At 38.1% G+C, this 22,357-nt stretch overlaps 1 protein-coding gene across 2 annotated transcripts in view; it reads left to right on the plus strand.

Moving 5' to 3' along the window:
- The window catches only part of htt (huntingtin), a 70,944-nt gene that overhangs the window by 31,908 nt on the left and 16,679 nt on the right, over positions 1 to 22,357 (plus strand). For both annotated transcript variants that reach the window (XM_052127286.1, XM_052127287.1), the window contains exons 15-48: positions 469 to 606; positions 704 to 862; positions 1,209 to 1,306; positions 1,444 to 1,583; positions 1,757 to 1,820; positions 2,182 to 2,282; positions 2,376 to 2,522; positions 3,842 to 3,962; positions 4,663 to 4,808; positions 5,489 to 5,646; positions 5,838 to 6,040; positions 8,080 to 8,206; positions 8,322 to 8,446; positions 8,701 to 8,811; positions 8,934 to 9,011; positions 9,341 to 9,564; positions 9,659 to 9,737; positions 12,209 to 12,370; positions 12,543 to 12,598; positions 12,696 to 12,844; positions 13,469 to 13,605; positions 13,834 to 13,950; positions 14,176 to 14,298; positions 16,220 to 16,470; positions 16,611 to 16,753; positions 16,852 to 17,062; positions 17,460 to 17,595; positions 20,133 to 20,312; positions 20,406 to 20,582; positions 20,896 to 20,972; positions 21,198 to 21,336; positions 21,419 to 21,541; positions 21,641 to 21,854; positions 22,028 to 22,173. In XM_052127286.1, the coding sequence (XP_051983246.1) occupies positions 469 to 606; positions 704 to 862; positions 1,209 to 1,306; positions 1,444 to 1,583; positions 1,757 to 1,820; positions 2,182 to 2,282; positions 2,376 to 2,522; positions 3,842 to 3,962; positions 4,663 to 4,808; positions 5,489 to 5,646; positions 5,838 to 6,040; positions 8,080 to 8,206; positions 8,322 to 8,446; positions 8,701 to 8,811; positions 8,934 to 9,011; positions 9,341 to 9,564; positions 9,659 to 9,737; positions 12,209 to 12,370; positions 12,543 to 12,598; positions 12,696 to 12,844; positions 13,469 to 13,605; positions 13,834 to 13,950; positions 14,176 to 14,298; positions 16,220 to 16,470; positions 16,611 to 16,753; positions 16,852 to 17,062; positions 17,460 to 17,595; positions 20,133 to 20,312; positions 20,406 to 20,582; positions 20,896 to 20,972; positions 21,198 to 21,336; positions 21,419 to 21,541; positions 21,641 to 21,854; positions 22,028 to 22,173 (4,760 nt within the window). The remainder of the gene's footprint in view (positions 1 to 468; positions 607 to 703; positions 863 to 1,208; positions 1,307 to 1,443; positions 1,584 to 1,756; positions 1,821 to 2,181; positions 2,283 to 2,375; positions 2,523 to 3,841; positions 3,963 to 4,662; positions 4,809 to 5,488; positions 5,647 to 5,837; positions 6,041 to 8,079; positions 8,207 to 8,321; positions 8,447 to 8,700; positions 8,812 to 8,933; positions 9,012 to 9,340; positions 9,565 to 9,658; positions 9,738 to 12,208; positions 12,371 to 12,542; positions 12,599 to 12,695; positions 12,845 to 13,468; positions 13,606 to 13,833; positions 13,951 to 14,175; positions 14,299 to 16,219; positions 16,471 to 16,610; positions 16,754 to 16,851; positions 17,063 to 17,459; positions 17,596 to 20,132; positions 20,313 to 20,405; positions 20,583 to 20,895; positions 20,973 to 21,197; positions 21,337 to 21,418; positions 21,542 to 21,640; positions 21,855 to 22,027; positions 22,174 to 22,357) is intronic.

Consider the following 22,357-nt stretch of genomic DNA (forward strand, 5'->3'; position numbering starts at 1 on the left):
GTTTCACAGTGGTAAATATTCGACTGTCCCAACTTTTTTGGAGAGTGTTGCTGTACATTTTCAAAAAAACAAAAAGAAATTCACAAGGTAAAACATTATATAATGTGTGCTTTCAATATAGTAAAGGGTGACTATAATTGACAAATCTCTCATTTTTGTTTTTATTAGCATTTTTCATACTGTCTTAACTTTAAGACAGAATTGGGGTTGTATGATTTGCTAACCTCTTCACATGTGAAAAGTTATACTGTGTAAACATAAAGATTAATTTGCCTAAACACCGGTTTGATGTAAAGTCTGTATGACAGGCTTGTGTTTATTTACGCAGTGTAAAAGAAGAATATTAATTGTGTGTGTGTGTGTGTGTGTGTGTGTGTGTGTGTGTGTGTGTGTGTGTGTGTGTGTGTGTGTGTGTGTGTGTGTGTGTGTGTGTGTGTGTGTGTGTGTGTGTGTGTGTGTGTTTTTTAGGGCTGGTTCCTGATAATGAGGTCCGTGTGAGTGTTAAGGCATTAGCTGTCAGCTGTGTGGGTGCAGCAGCAGCTCTTCTGCCAGAAGCTTTCTTCAACAGACTTTACCTGCACCCGATAGACGGACAGCAGCCAGATGGTTAGAAGCATGCTTACAACTAACCCATTTTTGGTTTTATTGAAGTAGAATATGAAGTTGTGACTTATGTGGTGTGTATATGTGTTTGTGTGAACAGAGCAACAGTACATCAGTGATGTACTGCAGTACATTGAACATGGGGACCCTCAGATCAGAGGAGCTACAGCCATCCTGTGTGGGGCTTTAATCCTGGCCATCCATCTGAAGACACGATACAACACAGAGACATGGCTATCACAGATCCACAGTGTCACAGGTGAGAACTACAACTAGAACTCGATCGTTTTCCACGATCAAGACCAACTGTTACCAGTGGTGAACCTTGCCGATCTGGGCTTTCTTTTTTTTCCACACTTATTTATGTATTGTACAATAAATATGATATCAAATCGAGAGCATCGTATCGTACGATACAGTATGATATAATAATGTTTTACACTCCTACCATACTGAGAAATCCAGGTGGCGAAATCGTACCGCACAAACAGTTAATCGGTTTGTACCGTACTCCCCGGGTTTCGGACTATTAGGCCCAATGGTTACGAAGCGCCTAATAGACTCAAGCCCTTTCGTCACACGCTTGCTTGATCTCTCGTTTTCAGGAAACTCTGTGGCACTGGAAGACTTTGTGCCTCTGCTGCAGCGCAGTTTGAAGGATGAGTCCTCAGTCACATGTAAAATGGCCTGTGCTTCTGTTAGGGTGAGAAAGCACATGTACACAACCCCCTTGATTAACCTTCTTTAAACACATGTATATAATGCTAGTTACGCCTGAAAGAAAAGGATAATGTGCCATTCAGTTCTGGGAGATTATTATAATATTATGTGTGTTTACAGCACTGCATCATGGCACTGTGTAGTGGCAGTCTCAGTGAACTGGGTCTGCAGCTGCTCATTGACCTCTTGACCCTAAAAGACTGCTCCTATTGGCTGGTTCGCACCGAGCTCCTGGAAACACTTGCTGAGATTGACTTCAGGTGCGAAGACTCAAGCAGTACATGTGCTACAATGCACTTCATTTTGAACCTAATTTGTGTTAGATGCAGAGACATATGTATATATCAAGCAGCAATACTACGTATAATGGCTTTAATAATAGAGGCCTGTTCACAGTTTTTCTTAAGTAAACTTTTGTTTCTGCATGTGGCAGGTTAATAAGTTTCTTGGAGAGAAAAACTGAGAAGTTACACAAAGGAGAGCATCACTACACTGGGGTAAACTATCTATCTTTCTCAGATGCATTGAGTAAACCTGACAGTTAGGTTCTGTAAGTTAACATTAGTGCACTCAATTGTTTTTGTTTGTTTGTGTTATCTCTGACTTACACTGACACCTAGTGGTGTGGATGCACCCTTATTCAAATGCAATAGGTTTCAGTTACTGATGACATTGTAGGAATTCACTATTCACAATTTGCCATGATTATTGTTTTGTTAATGTTTACAACCTTATTATAAAGTGTTAGCAATTAATTTAGCGTGATTACGATGTGCTAAAGTTGTGCGTTTTAAAGGATGTGTGTGTTTAATTGTATTATTATAAAAATATATATTATTGTATATTGTAATCTATCAGTTGTTAAGGCTGCAGGACAGAGTTCTGAATGACGTTGTGCTTTACCTGCTGGGCGATGAGGATCCACGCGTCAGACACATAGCAGCTAACACCATCAGCAGGTTATCACACACACTTTTTTTTAATCCTCCAACTACTCATAACAAATAACTCGCTTGCATTTTGATCAATCTGTTTCTTTCCCTTCTTCTCAGGTTAGTGCCCAGGTTGTTCTATGACTGTGATCAGGCTCAGACAGACCCGGTTGTGGCCATAGCTCGAGATCAGAGCAATGTGTATCTACAACTACTTATGCACGAGACCCTGCCACCATCACAGTTCACCGTCAGCACAATCACACGGTACAGTACACTACAGTCACACTCTGTACAGCAGTGTTTCTCAATCCTGCTAGTGTTTAACAGGCAGCTTTCATGTTTAGAAGTATACTGTATACACGGGTGGCCAAAAGTTTGCGATAATGTACAGATTTTGCTGTTTCGGAAGGAAATTGGTGTTTTAATTTACCAAAGTGGCATTCAACTGATCACAAAATATAGTCAGGACATTACTGATGTATAAAACAGCACCTTCACTATTTGAAGAAAGTCATTTTTGATAAAATCTAGACATGCCCCATTTCAAGCAGCCATCACTCCAACACCTTATCCTTGAGTAATCATGCTAAATTGCTAATTTGGTACTAGAAAATCACTTTCCATTATATCAAACACATTTGAAAGCTATTTGGTTTGTTAAATGAAGCTTTACTTTGTTTTTGAGTTGCCACAGTATGCAATATACTGGCATGTCTTGAGGTCAATATTAGGTCACAAATGGCAAAAAAGAAAGAAACTGCTTTCTCTAGAAACTTGTCAGTCAATCATGAGGAATGAAGGCTATCAATTCCTGAAATGGCCAAAAAACTGAAGATTTCATACAAAGGTGTACACTAGAGACTTCAAAGACTAAGGACAACTGGCTCTAACAAGGACAGAGAGATGTGGAAGACCAAATGTACAGTTAAACAAGAGGATAAGTACATCAGAGCCTCTAGTTTGAGAAATAGACGCCTCATATGTCCTCAGCTGACAGCTTCATTGAATTCTACCCACTCAACATCAGTTTCATGTACAACAGTAAAGAAGACTCAGGTGTGCAGGCCTTATTGGAAGAATTGTAAAGAAAATGGTACTTTTGGAATAAAAAACAAAAAGCAAAGGTTAGAGTGGGCAAAGAAACACAGACATTGGACAACAGATAATTGGAAAAGAGTGTTATGGATCTTAAACTCATTGAGCTTTTGTGGGATCAGCTAGACTGTAAGGTGCGTGAGAAGTACCTGATAAGACAGCCACATCTGGTAAGTACTACAGGAAGTGGGAGTATCTGGACAAACTAACAGCTAGAATGCAAAGGATCTGCAAAGCTGTCATTGCTGCACATGGAGAATTTTTTGATGAGAAATTTTTGAAGTAGTTCAAGAAGTTCTGAATCATTTTTTCAAATTGTAATAGTAATTTTTCACGTTATTAATGTCCTGACTATACATTTTGATCAATTGAATGCCACTTGTACCAATTTCTTTCCATAAGAACAAAATCTTTACATTATTCCAAACTTTTGGCCACCAGTGTACTTGATTTTTAACTTATACATCATGTGATGTGCTTCACTGCAGAACGTACCGCGGCTACAGCCTTTGTCAGAATGCACCAGATATTACCATGGAGAACAATTTGTCTCGGGTCATCACTGCCATCTCGCATGCCCTCACATCTTCAACTTCCAGAGCCATGACAGTGAGTCAAGTCACTTTTAGTTGTATAGAGTTTTTCACAATACACATCATTTCAATGCAGCTTTACAGAAAATTATGCTGACATGTCTAGGGCTGTCACAATTATGAAATCTGGCTTACGATTAATTGTCAAACAAATATTTTTGATTTTGATGATTAATTGTCTCTTTTAGGGCTTTCACGATTAATTGTCAAGCAAATTGGCATATTTCCAAAGGTGTTTGTATATTCCATACACCCTTAAAAAGTAATTTTTTTTATATTTAAATTCAAATATTGTACATTTATTAAATCAAAAGTTAATGCACTATGAAGTAACATTAACTAACAATAAACAATTGTATTTTTACTTACTAACATTAACAAAGATTAATAAATGCTGTTAAAAATATATTGTTCATAGTTAGTTCATGATACCTAATGCATTAACCAATGTTAACAATTGGAACATTATTGTGAAGTGTTACTAATGTTTTGAACTATTGTATTCGTCGAATCGAGGTTAAGGTCTATTACAGGTTAAAGTACTAAACAATTATCCTTGTTTCTATCAATTTAAAATATTTTGATGACTTGAGGCATGAAAAGATTATGCATCCTCTGGTTTTAAGTGTAGCATCCAGTTCACCTCTGAGATTTGGCTTGTTTTATCTTTTTAACACAAACAAAATAAACTTTCTACTGAATGTCATCTTTTTCAGTTTGGCTGTTGTGAGGCTCTGTGCCTTCTCTCTAGCACCTTCCCAGTGTGCACCTGGAGCACAGGCTGGCACTTTGGCTTTGTGAGCTCCTCTGTCTTTCAGCTTAACCGCTCAAGCCAGTACCGCAGCAGAGGACGATCCTTCAGGTACATACAAACACAATTACACCCATTATAGGGATAGTTCACCCAAAAGAATGAAATTCTCTCATCATATACCTGTCATGCAATCTCAGCTGTGTATGACTTTCTTTCTTCTGCTGAACACAAAGATTTTTAGAAGAACATCTCAGCTCTGTAGGTCCGAATGGTGGCCAGAACTTTGAAGGTCCAAAAAGCACATAATGGCTGCATAAAAGTAATCCACACAACTACAGTGGTTAAATCCATGTCTTTAGATGCGATATGATAGGTGTGGGTGAGAAACAAATCTGTATTGATGTCCTTTTTTTAAAATATAAATTCTCCTTCCTGCTCAGTAGGTGGCGATATGCACAAAGAATGTGAATCGCCAAAAACAAAAAAGAATGTGTGAAGTGGAGATTTATAGTAAAAAAGCCGAGCTGAGATATTTTTCTAAAAATCTTCAATTGTGTTCAGGAGAAGAAAGAAAGTCATACACATCTGGGACGGCATGAAAATGAGTAAATAATGAGAGAATCTTTATTTTTGGTTGAACTATCCCTTTAAATTATGATATGGCTGGTTCTTTGCCTGCTTTTTGTTGTGTAGTATATCTCTATTTGTATAGCAAAACCTGAACCTTGCAGCAATAAGTCTTGCTAAAGTGTAATTGTTTTTATCTATCCATGTCTCTCTTTCTGTAGTCTCTGTCAGCCTGGCAGTTTGAGTAATGAGGAGGTACGCAAGTCTCTGACAGTGGGCGTGGCCAGTATGGTTCTGTCTCTGCTCTCCTCTGCCTGGTTTCCACTTGATCTCTCTGCTCATCAGGCTGCTCTGCTGCTGGCTGGAAACCTTCTTGCAGGTAAACACTGATTCACACAGTTTAAGTGTGCTTTTCATCAATTTAACTAAAACTCTTTAAAGCTTTCCTCGGAGGTCTGTTTTAATATGTGTGCATGTTGAATAACAGTTTGGTGACCAAAGCATTATTACCTATCCTTTTATGCTTGTTTATATTAAAGATGTTTTTTTCCCCCACCTGTTTTATTGAAGCTGTTGCACCAAAGTGCATGAAGAGTCCAGGAACAGGTGAGGAGGAATCTAGCTCCGCCCCCTCCAAGCAAGAAGAAACGTGGCCTGGTCTCAATGACCGATCTTTGGTTGTTATGGTGGAGCAGCTGTTCTCACACTTGCTGAAGATCCTGAACATCTGCGCCCATGTGCTGGATGACACGCCCCCAGGCCCTGCTGTCAAGGTAATTAATCTATTAATTAGGTAATCAAGCTATTTAAAATTTTCATTTTTTTTTTATTATATTCCTTGAGGTCCAATGCTGTAAATGTTTTGCACCAAAACAGTCACAATTTAGTAATATATGATAATTTTCCACCCTGTTTTTGGCCCTCTGTCTGAAATTCTTGTTTTTTTTTCCTAAGTGCCACCTTAAAACTTAAACATAACTGCCCACTGTTATGATTGGTTAAAAACATGTAGACTCTCAAATTCAGCAAACTCAATCGGATGATTCAACGTTTTAAAACAAAACTGCAGTGTTTAGACAAAACGTACATCTAATAAATTGTGTCTGAATATATTCAACTGTTCATCTCAAGTACAGCTTTTTAAACTCAGCACCATAAAATATCAAACACTCATGAGATTTGAAATATTCATGATTCAAATCAAAAAGATTTTGAAGCGTTTAAATATGCCCCATCCTTCAAGAGCAGTTCATTTGCAAAGCTGGAATCATATTATGATGGTTCACAAACAGTCGACACTGATGTGAGCCGAAAAAACCTGAACACATCATAGTCCAAAGCACAATGAAATTATGCACACACATACTCGAGGTGCACATTAGCGGAAATACACTGAAACGGTCAAAAACGCTCTGTTTACATACACCAACAATGAAAAATAGCACAGATGGGTGAGAACTCGTTTATGATGTGTTTGTGCTCAAAGCAACACGGGCAGCAGCTGAATGAAAGAGAATTGCTTTTCCCTTTCAGAGTTGCAACTTGACGCCGTGTCTTTTAAAAGTGGCGAGATACATGACAGCAATCAAAGAGTATGGGTAGTTCATGTTCATATACAGACCATCTGGACTATTCAAAATAGTCCAGATGGGACACTTAGATGTTATATTCGGAATATTTAGCCATGGAAGGCCTGCTCTCTTGATTTGAACTGCGCGCCAGTGGGCAGGTGTACGGATGCAATGACGCATGTTGTGGGATGTGTAAATACAAATGAGCTATGTGGCATGGCGTCACATACAGACAGATTTCAAAATGAGACGTTTCAGCAGGGAGGAATCTATAAATGCTTTTTTAGACTGGGGAGGAAGTTTGAGTTCTGAAATTTACATTATGTTTTTATAGTATATATTTAAATATCAAGGAAAATTTGATTCTCCAGTTCATGACACCTTTTAAAAACTGATGATTTAAACCAGTGTTGGGTGTAATCTAATTACGAATTAATTAGTTACTTTTAATAAAATTATTTTTAGTGTAATGCATTAGGGCCTACATTTTTAATTCTTGTAATCAGATTACAGTTACTGACTTTCAATTAATTTACTTTTAAGTACATTATAGGTTTATGCTTATTTCGAATATATTATTTATGTAGAATACGTCAGTTATGGCCCATAACAAGTAATTATTAAGGAGAAATGTGAGGGGCTGAGTGTATAACAAGAAAAAAATATAAACCTTATATATATTTTCTTTTAGCAGAAAAGTGTTTTAGAAAGGAACTTAAATGTAAATTAATTTGAAATATAATTACTTTTTTCAACAAAGTAATCAGTAAAGTAATTTGATTACAATTTGACATAATTTGTAATTTGTAGTGGATTACTATTTTTAATAACTTGCCCAACTCTGGATATAATACATCAGTAATATTTAATTAATGTAATCCCATAGTCTCCCATAGTCATGGAAAACTTGGAATTATCAGGGAACTTTAATGTGTGATTTACAGGCCTGGAAAAGACATGGGAATTTATGTAGTAAATATTATATTTTCTATGTATTTTCAATTGTACAATATTAAATAGGCTAGGAAATAATCTTTGTGTGTGTGATCACTATTAAATGATTTGTAAAATCCTATAATCACAAATGAGAATAACTAGAAAAAGTAATTTAAAAAATAATGGAAATTCATTGGTTAAAAGAGGTGGGAACCCTGAATATTTAATTTAAATATTTTGTATTTACTCACTCAATTGTACCCTCCCAATTCAAGCTTCACTATTTCTGTTAATCCTTTCTCCAGGCCACTTTGCCCTCATTGGCAAACACTCCGTCTCTCAGTCCAATCAGGCGGAAGGGTAAAGAAAAGGAGATGAGTGAGCCGAGTGCCACCCCCATGAGCCCAAAGAAAGGAGGAGAGACCAACACAGGTACAGTGACCATACATATAGAAACAATTCTCTAATAGACAATCATAATGGGTATCCAGCATCTCTGGTCTCATTCGTAATTGTTAATTGTGTATCTTGCACTCTGATTTCACAGGCAGAGCGGCAGACAGCACAGCAACTGCTGCGGTTAACAAGTCCACCACGCTGGGCAGCTTTTACCACCTCCCCACGTACCTAAAGCTGTATGATGCACTGAGAGCCACGCAAGCCAACTACAAAGTCAGTCTGCAGTCATTATTTCATTTTATATTAGATCATTTTGTTTCTCATTTAAAAATATTGTGAATACGTAAAACCAATCTACAAGAATAAAACTTGTCACACTTTGATGTTTTAAGCATAACCAGCCAGCGACAAAATAGCCCAAGATTGTAGTCAACTTAAATCCATTTAGAAATGAAAGATTGTTTTACTAGAACACATGGATATAATGTGGATTCATCTTGGTTACATTGTTTGTTTTCATTTTCAAGGTCACATTAGATCTCCACAGCACCAATGAGAAGTTTGGTAGTTTCCTGCGGTCAGCGCTTGATGTCCTTTCCCAGCTGCTTGAGTTGGCAACCCTGCATGATATAGGAAAAGTATGACTTTTTTTAAGCTAATAAAAGCTTATTGCCATCTTGTCAAGGAACTGATATATGATGTCTGAGGGTTTACGAGTGGATGTCAAGAATAACATTTCACCCTGTATTTATCTGCCCAGTGTGTGGAAGAGATCCTGTGTTACCTCAAGTCCTGTTTCTCACGAGAACCGACAATGGCTACTGTGTGTGTTCAACAGGTCAGGCACATACAGATATATTCAATTCGGTCCCACTTTATATTAGGTGTTTTAACTACTATAAACTAACATTAAAACACATACAATACAATGTATTTTTTTTGTTACTATATGCTGTTCTGCAACATTCTCACAAGGTTTGGGGTCAGGTTTAGGTTAACAGTGTAACTACAAATGTAATTGAATGCAGGTACTCTAAATGTAAGTGCAAGGCAACAACGCATACATAATAAGTATATTGCATCAAATGCTTAAGTGCATAGTAGTTAAAGACATCTAATAGTAAGATCAGAGATTTAAACATTTCTCTTTTTGCTCTTTACCTTTAGTTGTTGAAGGCATTGTTTGGGACCAACCTTGCGTCTCAGTATGAGGGAGCCACATCTCAAACGTGTCGGTCCCAGGGCAAGGCCCTCCGGCTCGGCTCGACCAGTGTGAGGCCTGGCCTCTATCATTACTGCTTCATGGCCCCATACACACACTTTACCCAGGCCCTTGCAGACGCCAGTCTCAGAAACATGGTGCAAGCTGAACAAGAACAGGATGCCTCTGGGTAAGGGAAAGAGTACCTATTAATACTAATGAACATAATTAAGAGGACTAGTATTTGTTACTGTACATGGCATCTCTGTTGGTCTGTCCTGTAGGTGGTTTGATGTCATGCAAAAAGTATCCAATCAGCTGAGGTCAAGCATCACCAATGTCACTCGCCATCGAGGAGACAAGGTAAGCTGTCTCCAAAATACATGGCTAAAATAAAAATATTGCATTGTCAGTGCTCAAGAAGAAGAAAATACTTAGGGTGGCCTGGTGGGACTAGTAGTTCTAATTTTTACTTGCACTGCCAACATTTTCATTGGCGCCATCACAAAAACAATAAAGATTATATTTTTAGCAATGTATTGTTTTATTACGTTTTCTTAACAAATAAACCTACTAAATTAAAACAAAAATAAAAATGCACCGATATAAAAATATTTGTTCAATACTGATTTTAATAAAAAAAACAAAACAAAGGCCAATACAGATATTTTGCCACTTTATTTTGTCATTAGATCAGTAGTTTTACTTTGCAATTATGTTTTAAAAATTTACCAAATGTGGTAAAGATTTTTCACTGTTCTAATAATAAATAATTTCCATTGAACATGGATTGGATCTGTTGAACACATGACAGGCCAACATTTTTAAGAGAGCCCCCACTGAAAGATAAATAGAAGAAAAAAATAAAAAGATAACTAAATATGATAAAATGATGACAAAAGGTTATTTTGTAGTTTTTGCATTTAAAAACAGAACTCACATTTAACATGTGTGTACTTTATATGATAGAACATAAAAAATGCATACTATGCATATTTCCATGGAAATGTCAACCACATCTTGGAAAATTCAAAAGTTTAAACCAATGGAACAAAATCCCCTTTTACATTCTACTCTCACTGAGCACTTTATTAGGATCACCTGTACACCAACGTATTCATGTGATGATCTAATCAGCCAGTCATGTAGCACTAGTTCCATGCATAAAACCATTCAGACAAAGGTCAGGAGTTTCAGTTGATGTTCACATTAACAATCAGTATGGTGACAAAATGTGATCTACGTGATTTTGACCATGGCGTGATTGTTTGTGACAGAAGGGTTGGTTTGAGTATTTCAGTAACTGCTGATCTACTGGGATTTTCACACACAACAGTCTCTAGAGTTTACTCAGAATGGTGCCAAATCCAAAAACATCCAGTGACATCTGTGGACAGAAACACTTGTTGAAGAGAGAGGGCAGCAGAGAATAGACCGAATGCTTCAAGCTGACAGAAAGGCTATGGTAACTCTGTACAATTATATCAAATCAAATCAAATCACTTTATTGTCACACTACCATGTACACAAGTGCAACAGTAGGTGAAATTCTTGTGTGCTGTTCCGAGCAACATAGCAGTCATGACAGTGACGAGACATATACCAATTACAGTAAACAACATACTTGCACAACACAATTTACATATCAAATGTACACATACTTACACAACACAATAATTATATATAATACACACAATATAGAATACACAATATACAATACAATAAGTAAGGAGTATATGAAATATATATATATATATATATATATATATATATATATATGAAGTAGTATATTGAGGAGAATATGTTGACAGTCCAGTGTGAGATTATAGATTATAAAGTGCAGTGCTAATTATTGATCCTGATAGATCAAGTGTTCAACAGTCTGATTGCTTGGGGGAAAAAGCTATCATGTAGTCTGCTGGTGAGCAGAATCTCAGAATGCACAACATGTCGAACATTGAGGGGGATGGGCTACATCAGCAGAAGACCACGTCAGATACTATTTCTGTCAGCCAAGAACAGAAATGTTTCCAACATCTTGTGGAATCCATGCCATAAAATTTTTATTTTAAAACTGATTTGAGAGCAAAGGGAGGCTCTACCTAGTATTAGAATAGTGTTCCTAATAAAGTGCTAAGTGAGTGTAAATTATAGTAGTATAATTGACAATGGATGATGCCATCCAGACCACTAGAGAGCGCCGCTGGCTCACATAGTGCTGACTGAAGTTCTGAATGCAGAAACGCAGTCTTTTAAGGTTATGTAATCGCACAAGGCCATATTGCGATTTCAATCTTATATCCATCAATAATGCAGCATTAATGGATATCATACTGATGTATCACAAGCATTTTATATGGTTTCTCTAATCATGTATCCTATAGGTATGTGCCTTTTTCACAACTGTCATGCCTGTTTGCGGTGTTTTTTTGCTCATTGAATGTTAAAAAGAAAATGAATGTTTTTAGAAGTGCCCCAACACTTCTACATATTGTGGCTATTACTATTTCTAGATTGTACATTTAAATTCAGAGTTTTGGCAAAATGTGTAACTAATTAATGATAAATCAACCATCGTTTTTTCATATCTGCGTTTTCATGCATATTACGATATGCCGAAGGTTTTAATTTGATAAATAATTGGCAGCTCATATATTGGTGCATCCCTACTAGGAAGTAAAAAAAATACTAAAATAATTGGAGGATGGAGTTGTCTGGGGTGTATTTATTGAGGGACAGAATCAAGTGGATGAGTTGATCACACTGTACCTAGACCTCTCACTGCAGTAAAAAGCATTTTGTTTATGTCTGATTGTGAACTCAATGTGTTTCAGAATGCTATTCATAATCACATCCGCTTGTTTGAGCCTCTGGTGATAAAGGCTCTGAAACAGTACACCACCAGCACCTCAGTGGCCCTGCAAAGACAGGTGCTGGATCTGCTTACCCAACTAGTTCAACTCCGAGTGAACTACTGCCTGCTTGATTCAGACCAGGTGAGACAATTAGACCCGATTCCTGTGAATGAATTAGACTACTGAATCGACATGCCTTTTTGTTTTTTCTAGTTAGTCTGGCAACTAAAATGTATTCACCGCAGTCATCTGATTGCACTAAGCTTAGTTGCTGCAGCAATGCAAACATTTCACCGGCCTCTGGTTGTTTCAGGTGTTCATTGGTTTCGTGCTAAAGCAGTTTGAGTATATTGAAGTGGGGCAGTTTAGGTACGACACCCCTGCACTCACAACAACATAGACGTAGATCTGCTAATATTGTAAGCATGCACTAAATAAATGTGATTGTGTGTGTGTGTTTATGTAGGGACTCGGAAGAAATTGTGCCCAACATTTTCTTCTTTCTGGTTCTGCTGTCGTATGAACGCTACCACTCCAAACAGATCATCAGCATCCCAAAGATTATTCAGCTGTGTGACGGCATCATGGCCAGCGGCAGGAAGGCGGTAACACATGGTGAGTAGAATTGCAATATACTCACTTATTCATATCTAGAGAAAGGTGCAAATGTAATAAGCGTGAACTTGGAGACAAAAAATAAAATAAAAATTATATCATCTTTCTTGATGTTTATCTTATACACATTTTAAATGATCTATGTGCTCCATAGTATAGGAACATTTCCCTTCAAGGCAAAGTTCACCCAAAAATTTGAATTCTCTCATCATTTGCTCACCCTCATGCCACCCCAGATGTGTATGCCTTTCTTTCTTCTGCTGAACACAAAGATTTCTAGAACAATATCTCAGCTCTGTAGGTCCATACAATGCATGGGAATGGTTGCAAGAATTTCACTTACTTTGGCCATGGTGAATAGTGACCACCATTCCCTTGCATTGTATGGACCTACAGAGCTGAGATATTCTTCTAGAAATCTTTGTTTGTGTTCTGCAGGAGAAAGAAAGTCTTACACATCTGGGATGCCATGAGGGTGAGTAAATGAGAATATTCATTTTATTATATTGATAATCCTAATAGGACCCAGTTCTTAATGGTGGTTCATTTATCAGGTGTCAAAATAATATTCAATTGAAAATATGATTCTGTTGTAAACCTTTATTTTCCTCTTTCATTTCCCAGCAATCCCTGCTCTGCAGCCTATAGTGCACGACTTGTTTGTGCTGCGCGGCTCTAATAAAGCTGATGCAGGAAAGGAGTTGGACACTCAGAAGGAGGTGGTGGTGTCCATGCTGCTACGCCTTATACAACACCATCAGGTAACACTTCCCTCTGTAAAGATGTTTGTTGGGTTTTGAAGTGGTTTAAAGGCAATATGAAATGCCTTTCATGTTTTGTAGTGAACCAGGAAATGGAATAAAAAATGTAGGACGGTACTCCGTTTTATCCATTGGGAATTGATTGGATTGTAAAAAAACTTGCCATGACATTTTTATAATTGATTATGAAGACAAAATGTTTATTTTTTTTCATGTGTGTGTATGTAGGTTCTGGAGATGTTTATTCTGGTGCTGCAACAGTGCCACAAAGAGAATGAAGATAAGTGGAAGAGGCTTTCACGACAAATTGCTGACATCATCCTGCCGATGATCGGCAAACAACAAGTGCGTTTCTGTCTGATTATCTAATCTTCTGTCATCAGCCTGACATCTTGATGCGTTGTGTTGTCAGTGCAGTTGCATTTTCTATTCAGATTTCAATCTGTGGAACGGCTTTGCAGTTTTCTTTGGATTTTTTAATTCTACAGGCAGTTTGCTTTATTATTCTCACAGATGAATGTGGATTTTATGAGTTTGTGATTTAAGGATTTGCTGCTGTATGTTTGACAGATGCACCTGGACTCTCATGAGGCATTGGGAGTGTTGAACACCCTGTTTGAGACAGTGGCTCCCTCCTCACTGCGGCCGGTGGACATGCTGCTGAAGAGCATGTTCATCACACCTTCTACCTTGGTGAGAAACCTCACTTAGGTATTTGTAGGCCCACACAGACTCTGCGCCTACAGCACATTATTGAAAGCTCTGCAGATTTTTGCATCATTCACAAAATTTGTATCCTCCAATAAATGTGTTTTTCCTCATTATAACTGAATGTTATGAAGCTCCTTGGAGGACATGTTTCTTCTGAAATAGTTTTGTGTTTCCTCACAATAAATTTACCTTGGTTTTAACCATATTTTATAACAGTTGTAAATAATATAGGAAAATTACAACTATGGTAATAAAAATGTATTATGCAAATACCATATATTAGATTAACTTTTGTTTTACTATAGTAATATTGAAGGCTGTAGTAACCATAGATTTTGGCAGAAACTGTTTTCTAATATTTTAGGAACAATGACTGTTGTAGGCTAACCATATTTTGTTTTTGTTTTTTGGGGGAAACCATGGTTTTACTATAATAATATTGTAGTAACTATGAAAAGTGAGTCAATTAATCATGTTTTTTTTAAGGTATAACAACAGAACATACATTTTAATACAGACTATTGTTTACATATAATTAACCATGGTTTTAGTATAGGTTTACCGTGGTAATTCCATAATCAAAAAATTTAGATTTTTATTACCATTGTTTTTTTTCCCCTGTATTATTAATATGGTTTTTACTATGGATATCAAGGTTAAAATATGGTTACTATAGTAAAATAATGGTCAATGTATTGCGAGGGAAAGCAAAACTATTGTGAGGGGGCTCTCTAGAATTTAGACTTCTGAATACATTTTGCTCAAAGTAAAAATTTTAATATTTTGACTAATTGGCTACCACTTAAAATGTAGTGCTCTTAACTCTGTTTAACACATGTTAAAATGTTTAAATTAGGGCTGTCAATCTTTTTTATTTATTTATTTTTAAATCGAATTAATTACATGCTATGTCGATCAATTATTAAAATGAATCACTAAAACCAATATTTGCTGAGAAAGGCCGTCAAATAAAAATTAAATATCTGATTATTTAATAATTGTAAATAAATATACTTCAATGTTATATTCCATTATTGTGGAAGACAAGTAAAGCATTTATTAGATAATATAAAATGTGGCTTTAGAAGGCAGTATGTTATTTCCATATCATTGAACACATCTTTGGCCAACATTCCATATTGCGATTTAATTTGTCAATCTGTCGGAGATGGACTAATTATAATGGCTTTTCTAAAGACGCGTCTATGAGACGGGTGCTTTTGAACCATCTCACTTTGGTTGTGTTGCAGGGCTGTATCTGGGGTAAGCTTTGTCCACCAAAATACTCTCTATGCCCTCCAAGGTGCAAGTGATGCAAACGGTTGAATTAGATAAGCCCTAACCCTAACAAAATGTGCTAGAATTTAAGACCTGCCTCAACAGAAGCAGTATCTCATTGCCACCCTAAAGTTCCTGTTGTAGATCTGGGCCTGTTGTGTGTCATAAACAGCATTTTTTGGTCACCGTGTCAATTTAAACGTAGTTTGAAATTTAGAAAAACACATCTCAATACCCCTGCATCGCAACAATGCGTCCTCATCTTGTGCTGTTTGCTGTCTGTGTGGTTTGTTGCCTATACCTCTGGAGTTGTGCTTACTGCCCCCTGCTGGTTAAGACTCGTAAAAACATGAATGTGGTACTTCAAGCTTGAATTACTCGGATGGTATGAAAATTCCTTATTACTATCTGGGGTGCGTGACTTTTAGTTTTTATATAATTAATCTCACTTAATTGACAAGTTAATTTGTGAGCCCTAGTTTAAATCAGGTTTCCATGTGGTCTTCTGTTGTTTAATGAACTTTTGCTGTAGATGAAATAGTTGATTATTGCATGGGCTGGAAAGTGGTTGCCAATACTAAGTAATCATGTGAAGTTATTAATTGTGTCCCTGTGCTTCCTATAGGCATCAGTGGGCACGGTGCAGTTGTGGGTGTCTGGCATTCTCGCCATCCTGCGTGTTCTCATCTCGCAGTCCACAGAGGACATCATTCTGTCTCGTATTCAAGAGCTTTCACTCTCACCAAACTTTCTCTCCTGTCCCACTATTTGCCAACTCCGAGAAGATGACCCTTCTCCCCCTGTTGCCCAGTCCACTACCATGGAAGAGACCAATGGGGAGCCCCAGCGTTTCCCGCCTGAGGAAACCTTTGCCAGGTAAGTCCTCATCCTGTAAAGCCACTGTTTTTCAAAATAATGATAGCATACTGGCCTTTCTGCCTTTCTCTTACTTCCTCATTCTCTCTCTCTCTCTCACTCAATCTGTCTCTCCCTCCATATCTCTCATCCTCTGTCAGGTTCTTATTGCAGTTGGTGGGGGTATTGCTGGATGACATTGCTACCAAGGAGGTGAAGGTTGACATGAGTGAGCAACAGCACACTTTTTACTGTCAGCAGCTTGGGACACTGCTCATGTGTCTCATCCACATCTTCAAATCAGGTACACACATCTGCAGAGCCCATATATTGCCCTATACATAATTTAAATTCTGAAATTTTCAACTGGATCACCCATAATCTCTCACACTCCCCATTCAGGAATGTTCCGGCGTATCACGGCAGCAGGAAGCAGGCTACTGAAGGCAGAGGGAGTGGAGGGGTGTCGTTTTTATACCCTGGAAGGTCTGAATGGGCTGGTTATCCAGCTCATCACCACACATCCGTCTCTAGTCCTGCTCTGGTGTCAGGTCCTTCTCATCATCAACTACACCAACTATACCTGGTGGTCAGAGGTGCATCAGACGCCCAGGTCAGATGACACACCAACGCCTAAAGACGAATGCTGTATATTGGGATAATTCACCCAAAAATGACAATTATGTCATAATTTACTCTCATGTTGTTCCAAATCTTTTTGGCTTTCGTTTAAATGAGGAACTAATTGCATACTTTAGGAAACTGAAAATGGAGGTTTCAAATTACACAGATTAGTGTGGAAGTAAAAATCTTGGTAGTTTTAGGAAATTAATGCTAATTCAATTTGTATAGGGTAAATAACAAATTGGCCTGCCATAGGTTGCCCGTGTTAAGTAAGGATTGAAATTGCTACTTGAAAGAGGCAAGCCTGTGGTAAATCAGTTCTTGTTTTTTTTTTTTAACTTTTTTTATTTCCTCTAATCAACTTTTTCTACCCATTATTCTATCAGGAGACACAGTCTGTCCAGTACTACTCTGCTGAGCCCGCACTCATCTGGAGAAGAGGAGAGACCAGAGGGAAAACTGGCCATGTGCAACAGAGAGATTGTCAGACGAGGGGCCCTTATTCTCTTCTGTGACTACGTGGTGAGATTTCTAAAGCAACGTTTACCATTAATAGAACAGAAAGATCTTGAAGAGCTTAGAATTAAGCTTTGAGTAAGCAGTGAGAAGAAATGTTTTGCATTGATTGTACCACTAGTTAGAGATGTTTTTATATACAACACAAAGCAGATTTTGCAATGTACAGTGGCAAAAAAATGTATGTGAACCCTTTGGAATTAACTGCATTTATGTATAAATTTGTCTTTAAAATCTGGTTTGATATATAAAGTCTTCATTTGTAACAATAATGAACAAACACAATCTGTTATAACAAATAACACACATTATTGTATTGTTCTTGTATTTATTGAGCTAATTAGAATTGGCAAACCTGGCATCCAATTAATGAAATGATATTGGAGGTGTGGGTTACAAATTCTTTGACTTATAAAAAGCACTCAAATATTTTAATTATACTATTCACAAGAAGCATCTGCAGACGTGGACCGTGCCTCACAAAAAGAGAGATCTCAGAGACCTGCGATCAAAAATGTATGCTTTACATAAAGCTGGAAAGGGTTACAAAGTTGTCGACAGACATCAATCACCATGTCTGTGTGTTACTGCATGTTAATAAAGCACAATAATGGGGGCCTGGGGAGCTCAGCGAGTATTGACGCTGACTGACACCCCTGGAGTCGTGAGTTCGAATCGAGAGTGTGCTGAGTTATTCCAGTCAAGTCTCCTAAGCAATCAAATTGGACCAGTTGTTAGGGAGGGTAGTCACATGGGGTAACCTCTTTGTGGTTGTGATTAAGTGGTTTGCTCTCAATGGGTGCTAAGTTGTGGGTGAATCACGGAGAATAGTATGATCCTCGCCATGCTGTGAGTCTCCGCGGTGTCATGCACATCGAGCCATGTGATAAGATGCGTGGATTGACTGTCTCAGAAGCGGAGGCAACTGAGACTTGTCCTCCTCCACCCGGATTGAGGTGAGTAACTGCGCCTCCACGAGGACCTAGTAAGTAGTGGGAATTGGGCATTCCAAAATTGGGGAGAAATGGGGTAATTAATTTTTGTTTTTAAATAAAGCACAATTAAGTAAGAAAAGACAAAGAAATGTGAAAGAAAATGGTGCGCTGTCTCTCCCAGATGTGGCTGAAATTTAATCTAAGCACAAACGCAACATGTCATGCAGAATTATCCATTATTTTAGTAGATTACCTGTATTAAAGGAGCTTCAGGTGTTTTTGCTTGTCATCTGTGTTGATATCAGACACACAAAAGGAGATCCGTGAAGCTGTCATGATTGTATTTGCATCTGCTTTTTAAACTTTTCCGATCGGACAGTTATTTCCTTTTAAAACCGCTCGTAAAAGACAAAGTTTAAACACTTGTTTTAGCATAGTGGTTGATTGACAGGGGAGGGGTGGCACTGCTTCACTGCTGCTGGGACACATACAGGACAGATTAGCGTTTTCACCTCAAATGTGATCTGGTCACATGCGTTTTTGACCATATTCATATGTTGTTTTTGTGATCCAAACACAAAATTGTTTAGACCTGTGTTTAGGGCTGACCACATGTGATCAGATCACCTGAAACGCATCTTAATACCAGGTAGAAACAGGGCCTTAGATATTCATCTGTTCACATTTAGACAAATTGTCTATAAATGGAGATGAATTAGTACTGTGGCTACTCTCCATGGAAGTGGCCGTCCAGCCAAGTTGACTAAGACACACAGCAGAATGCTCAATGAGGTAAAAAAGAACCCTAGAGTGACAGCTTGAAGGAATAATTGGAACTGGTTAGCATCTCTGTTCATTAGTCTACAATATGGAAAACATTAAACAGGCATTGTGTCCATAGCAGGAAACCGAGAAGGAAGTCACTGCTTTCCAACAAAAACATTGCAGCAAGCCTGAAGTGTGCCAAAGACCAACTTGACACTCCACTGAGAAATTTTTTTGTGGATTGTTTGGGATGAACATGCAGTAATATGTTTGGTGTAAAAAAGGCACCACATGCCAACAAGAAAACATCATCCCAGCAGTAAAATACGGTGGAGGGAGCATCATGATTGGGGGCTGGTTTGCTACTTCGGGGCCTGGACCGCTTGCCATCATCAATGGGAAAAAATAATTCCTTGAGAGCCATTCATAACAGACATCTTAAGAATTTGGTTGAGCTGAAGCAGTTCTGTAAGGAAGAATGGTCCAAAATTCCTTCTGAACGTTGTCCAGGTCTAATTCTGAAGTCTTTTGAAAACAGTGATTGAAACAAGCTTGTTTTCACTAGTGGGACAAAAATGTCAATTTTTCTACGATAGGATTTGGATTATAAGCTTAACTTTAGGCTGTTTACAGGTGCCATGTAACGTTTTTCCGCATTATTATAGATTGCACAGTCAAACATGTGTGTTTTGCATTTTAATACCTTTGGATGTAACTCAACCAATCAGAATCTAGAAATTGAAACTTTAGCACAAACTAGTATACATTTTAAAAGAGTTGAATTATTTTTCTTGCAATTAACTTATATTTTCTTATATTGTTTCCTTCTCTTTTCTGTTTCAGTGTCAAAACCTGCACGACTCTGAGCATCTGACATGGCTGACAGTGAATCATGTGAGCGATCTGATCAGTCTTTCCCATGAGCCACCAGTGCAGGATCTCATCAGTGCAGTTCATCGAAACTCTGCGGCCAGCGGCCTCTTCATACAGGCTATTCAATCACGCTGTGACAACCTTTCTACTGTATGTACAAAAATACTCACCAACTTATTTATTTCTGTTTCTTTCTGTTGTTAACTTTTTGGTAACCGGTGTATTAAATGTGTAAATGTGTAGCCTGTGATGCTAAAGAAGACTTTGCAGTGTCTGGAAGGCATTCACCTAAGTCAGTCTGGGGCTCTGCTTATGTTATATGTGGACAAACTACTCAACACACCGTTCCGTGTACTGGCTCGAATGGTGGACACACTTGCCTGTAGACGTGTGGAGATGCTACTGGCTGAGACCTTACAGGTAACACACACCCACGCACCAAGTTCATGAATATTTTGTAAAGATTTAATGCTACAAAGACTGAAAATCTAGTGACTAGTTGTTAAACTTTAACTTATTCTTATCCTGGTGGAATTTTGTTCCTTGACTCTCATAAATTATGTCGAATCCAGCCAATCTAATCGGTGTTAGCAATTTTTGGAAATCTTTTATCGTGTTTGTGAACTATATGCATCCGATGGCACATAAATGGTCCATTAGGCAGTCTGTAGTTGTGCCTTTGGTATATTACAATTGAAAATACTACTTATTTATAATTTCCTTCTCATTGTAGAATAGTATAGCTCAGCTACCTCTGGAGGAGCTGGACAGGATTCAGCAGTACCTTCAGACCAGTGGCCTTGCTCAGAGGTAAAGTGGAACTCATTTATATCTTCCTTTCCTGTCTTATCAGTCCACTTATTAGGGCTGTGATTAACTTGTAATTAGCTTGTTATATACACATTTTTATAACACTTTTTCTGTTAAGGATTGCTGTTTTGAAGTTCTCCAAACAATTATTTTCAGAATAGTTATTTTATAATCATGTGTTGAGTTTTACTGAGTTTCGCTAAATGTTTGTCTTTTTGATGTTAGGCATCAGCGGTTCTACTCCCTGCTGGACAGGTTCAGAGCAACTGTTGCTGAAGATACCAAGAGCCCTACTGCCCTCATTACATCACACCCACTGGATGGGGACCCACCCCCTTCCCCTGAAAATGTTGAACCTAATAAGGTCTGCAAATTACAGCGGTGTCATTTTAGAACTGTTGTCTACTGTGATGTAATAATTTGAATTAATATGTGTGTATTTGCAGGAGTGGTATGTTGCTCTGGTGAAATCTCAATGTTGTTCGAGAGGTGATGGAGCTCTATATGAAACCACAGAGCTGCTGACCAAACTTCCCCAACCTGACCTAAATGACTTAATGACCTGCAAGGTAGACCAATTACATGCATGTCTCTCACTTATTAACACATGCACACACACACGTGCAGTACACTCATGCACATACGCTGATGCATTATTTTACTTGCAGGACTTTAACCTTTGTCTGCTGGCATCATGTCTGAGTGTTGGGTTGCAGAGGATGTGTAAGGATCATGGGGCAGTTTTATTTGAGACGGCTCAACAGGTGGCCTTTGAGCGATTGGCCGGTGTTATAGAGCTCCTTCCCTCCCCCCACCAGCCCCTCCTCCCTTCCTCCAAGACCTGTGTGGATGCCTACAGGGAGAAACTCAATCAAGTGTATGGTTAGTCACTGTTAGAATACAATTTTATTCACTAAGTATGCTTGCAAAGATACTAGGGGGAAAGCCTGTTTTCCAAATATAATCCAATTCACTGTGTCCATTAAGTTAAGCAACTTGAGCATAGAAGAGTACTCTTAATTGCGTGTGTGTGTGTGTGTGTGTGTGTGTTGCAGGTGAGCCTGGGTTTTATCAGACTGTGTTGAGTCTGTGTGGAGTGTTGAGTCAGTATCTGCTGTCTCTGTCCAAATTCCCCTTCTCATTACACATTCCCAAAGACAAAGAGACACTCATTACCACCTTCAGCACCCTTGCCATAGAGGTAAGAGACACACATGCAAACACTCCTCTAGTACATCGGTAGCTACTACTGACTGATACGTTCATCACAAGAAGCATTCAAGGAATATTTCAGGTTATATACAACTTATAATCAACATGGCAACAATGCTGTTGATTAATCCCAGAAAATTATTTAGACCATTTGTTAAAACCAACGAAAACAT

Source organism: Xyrauchen texanus, chromosome 5 (assembly GCF_025860055.1).
Source record: "Xyrauchen texanus isolate HMW12.3.18 chromosome 5, RBS_HiC_50CHRs, whole genome shotgun sequence".
In the NCBI taxonomy this organism is placed as follows: domain Eukaryota; kingdom Metazoa; phylum Chordata; class Actinopteri; order Cypriniformes; family Catostomidae; genus Xyrauchen; species Xyrauchen texanus.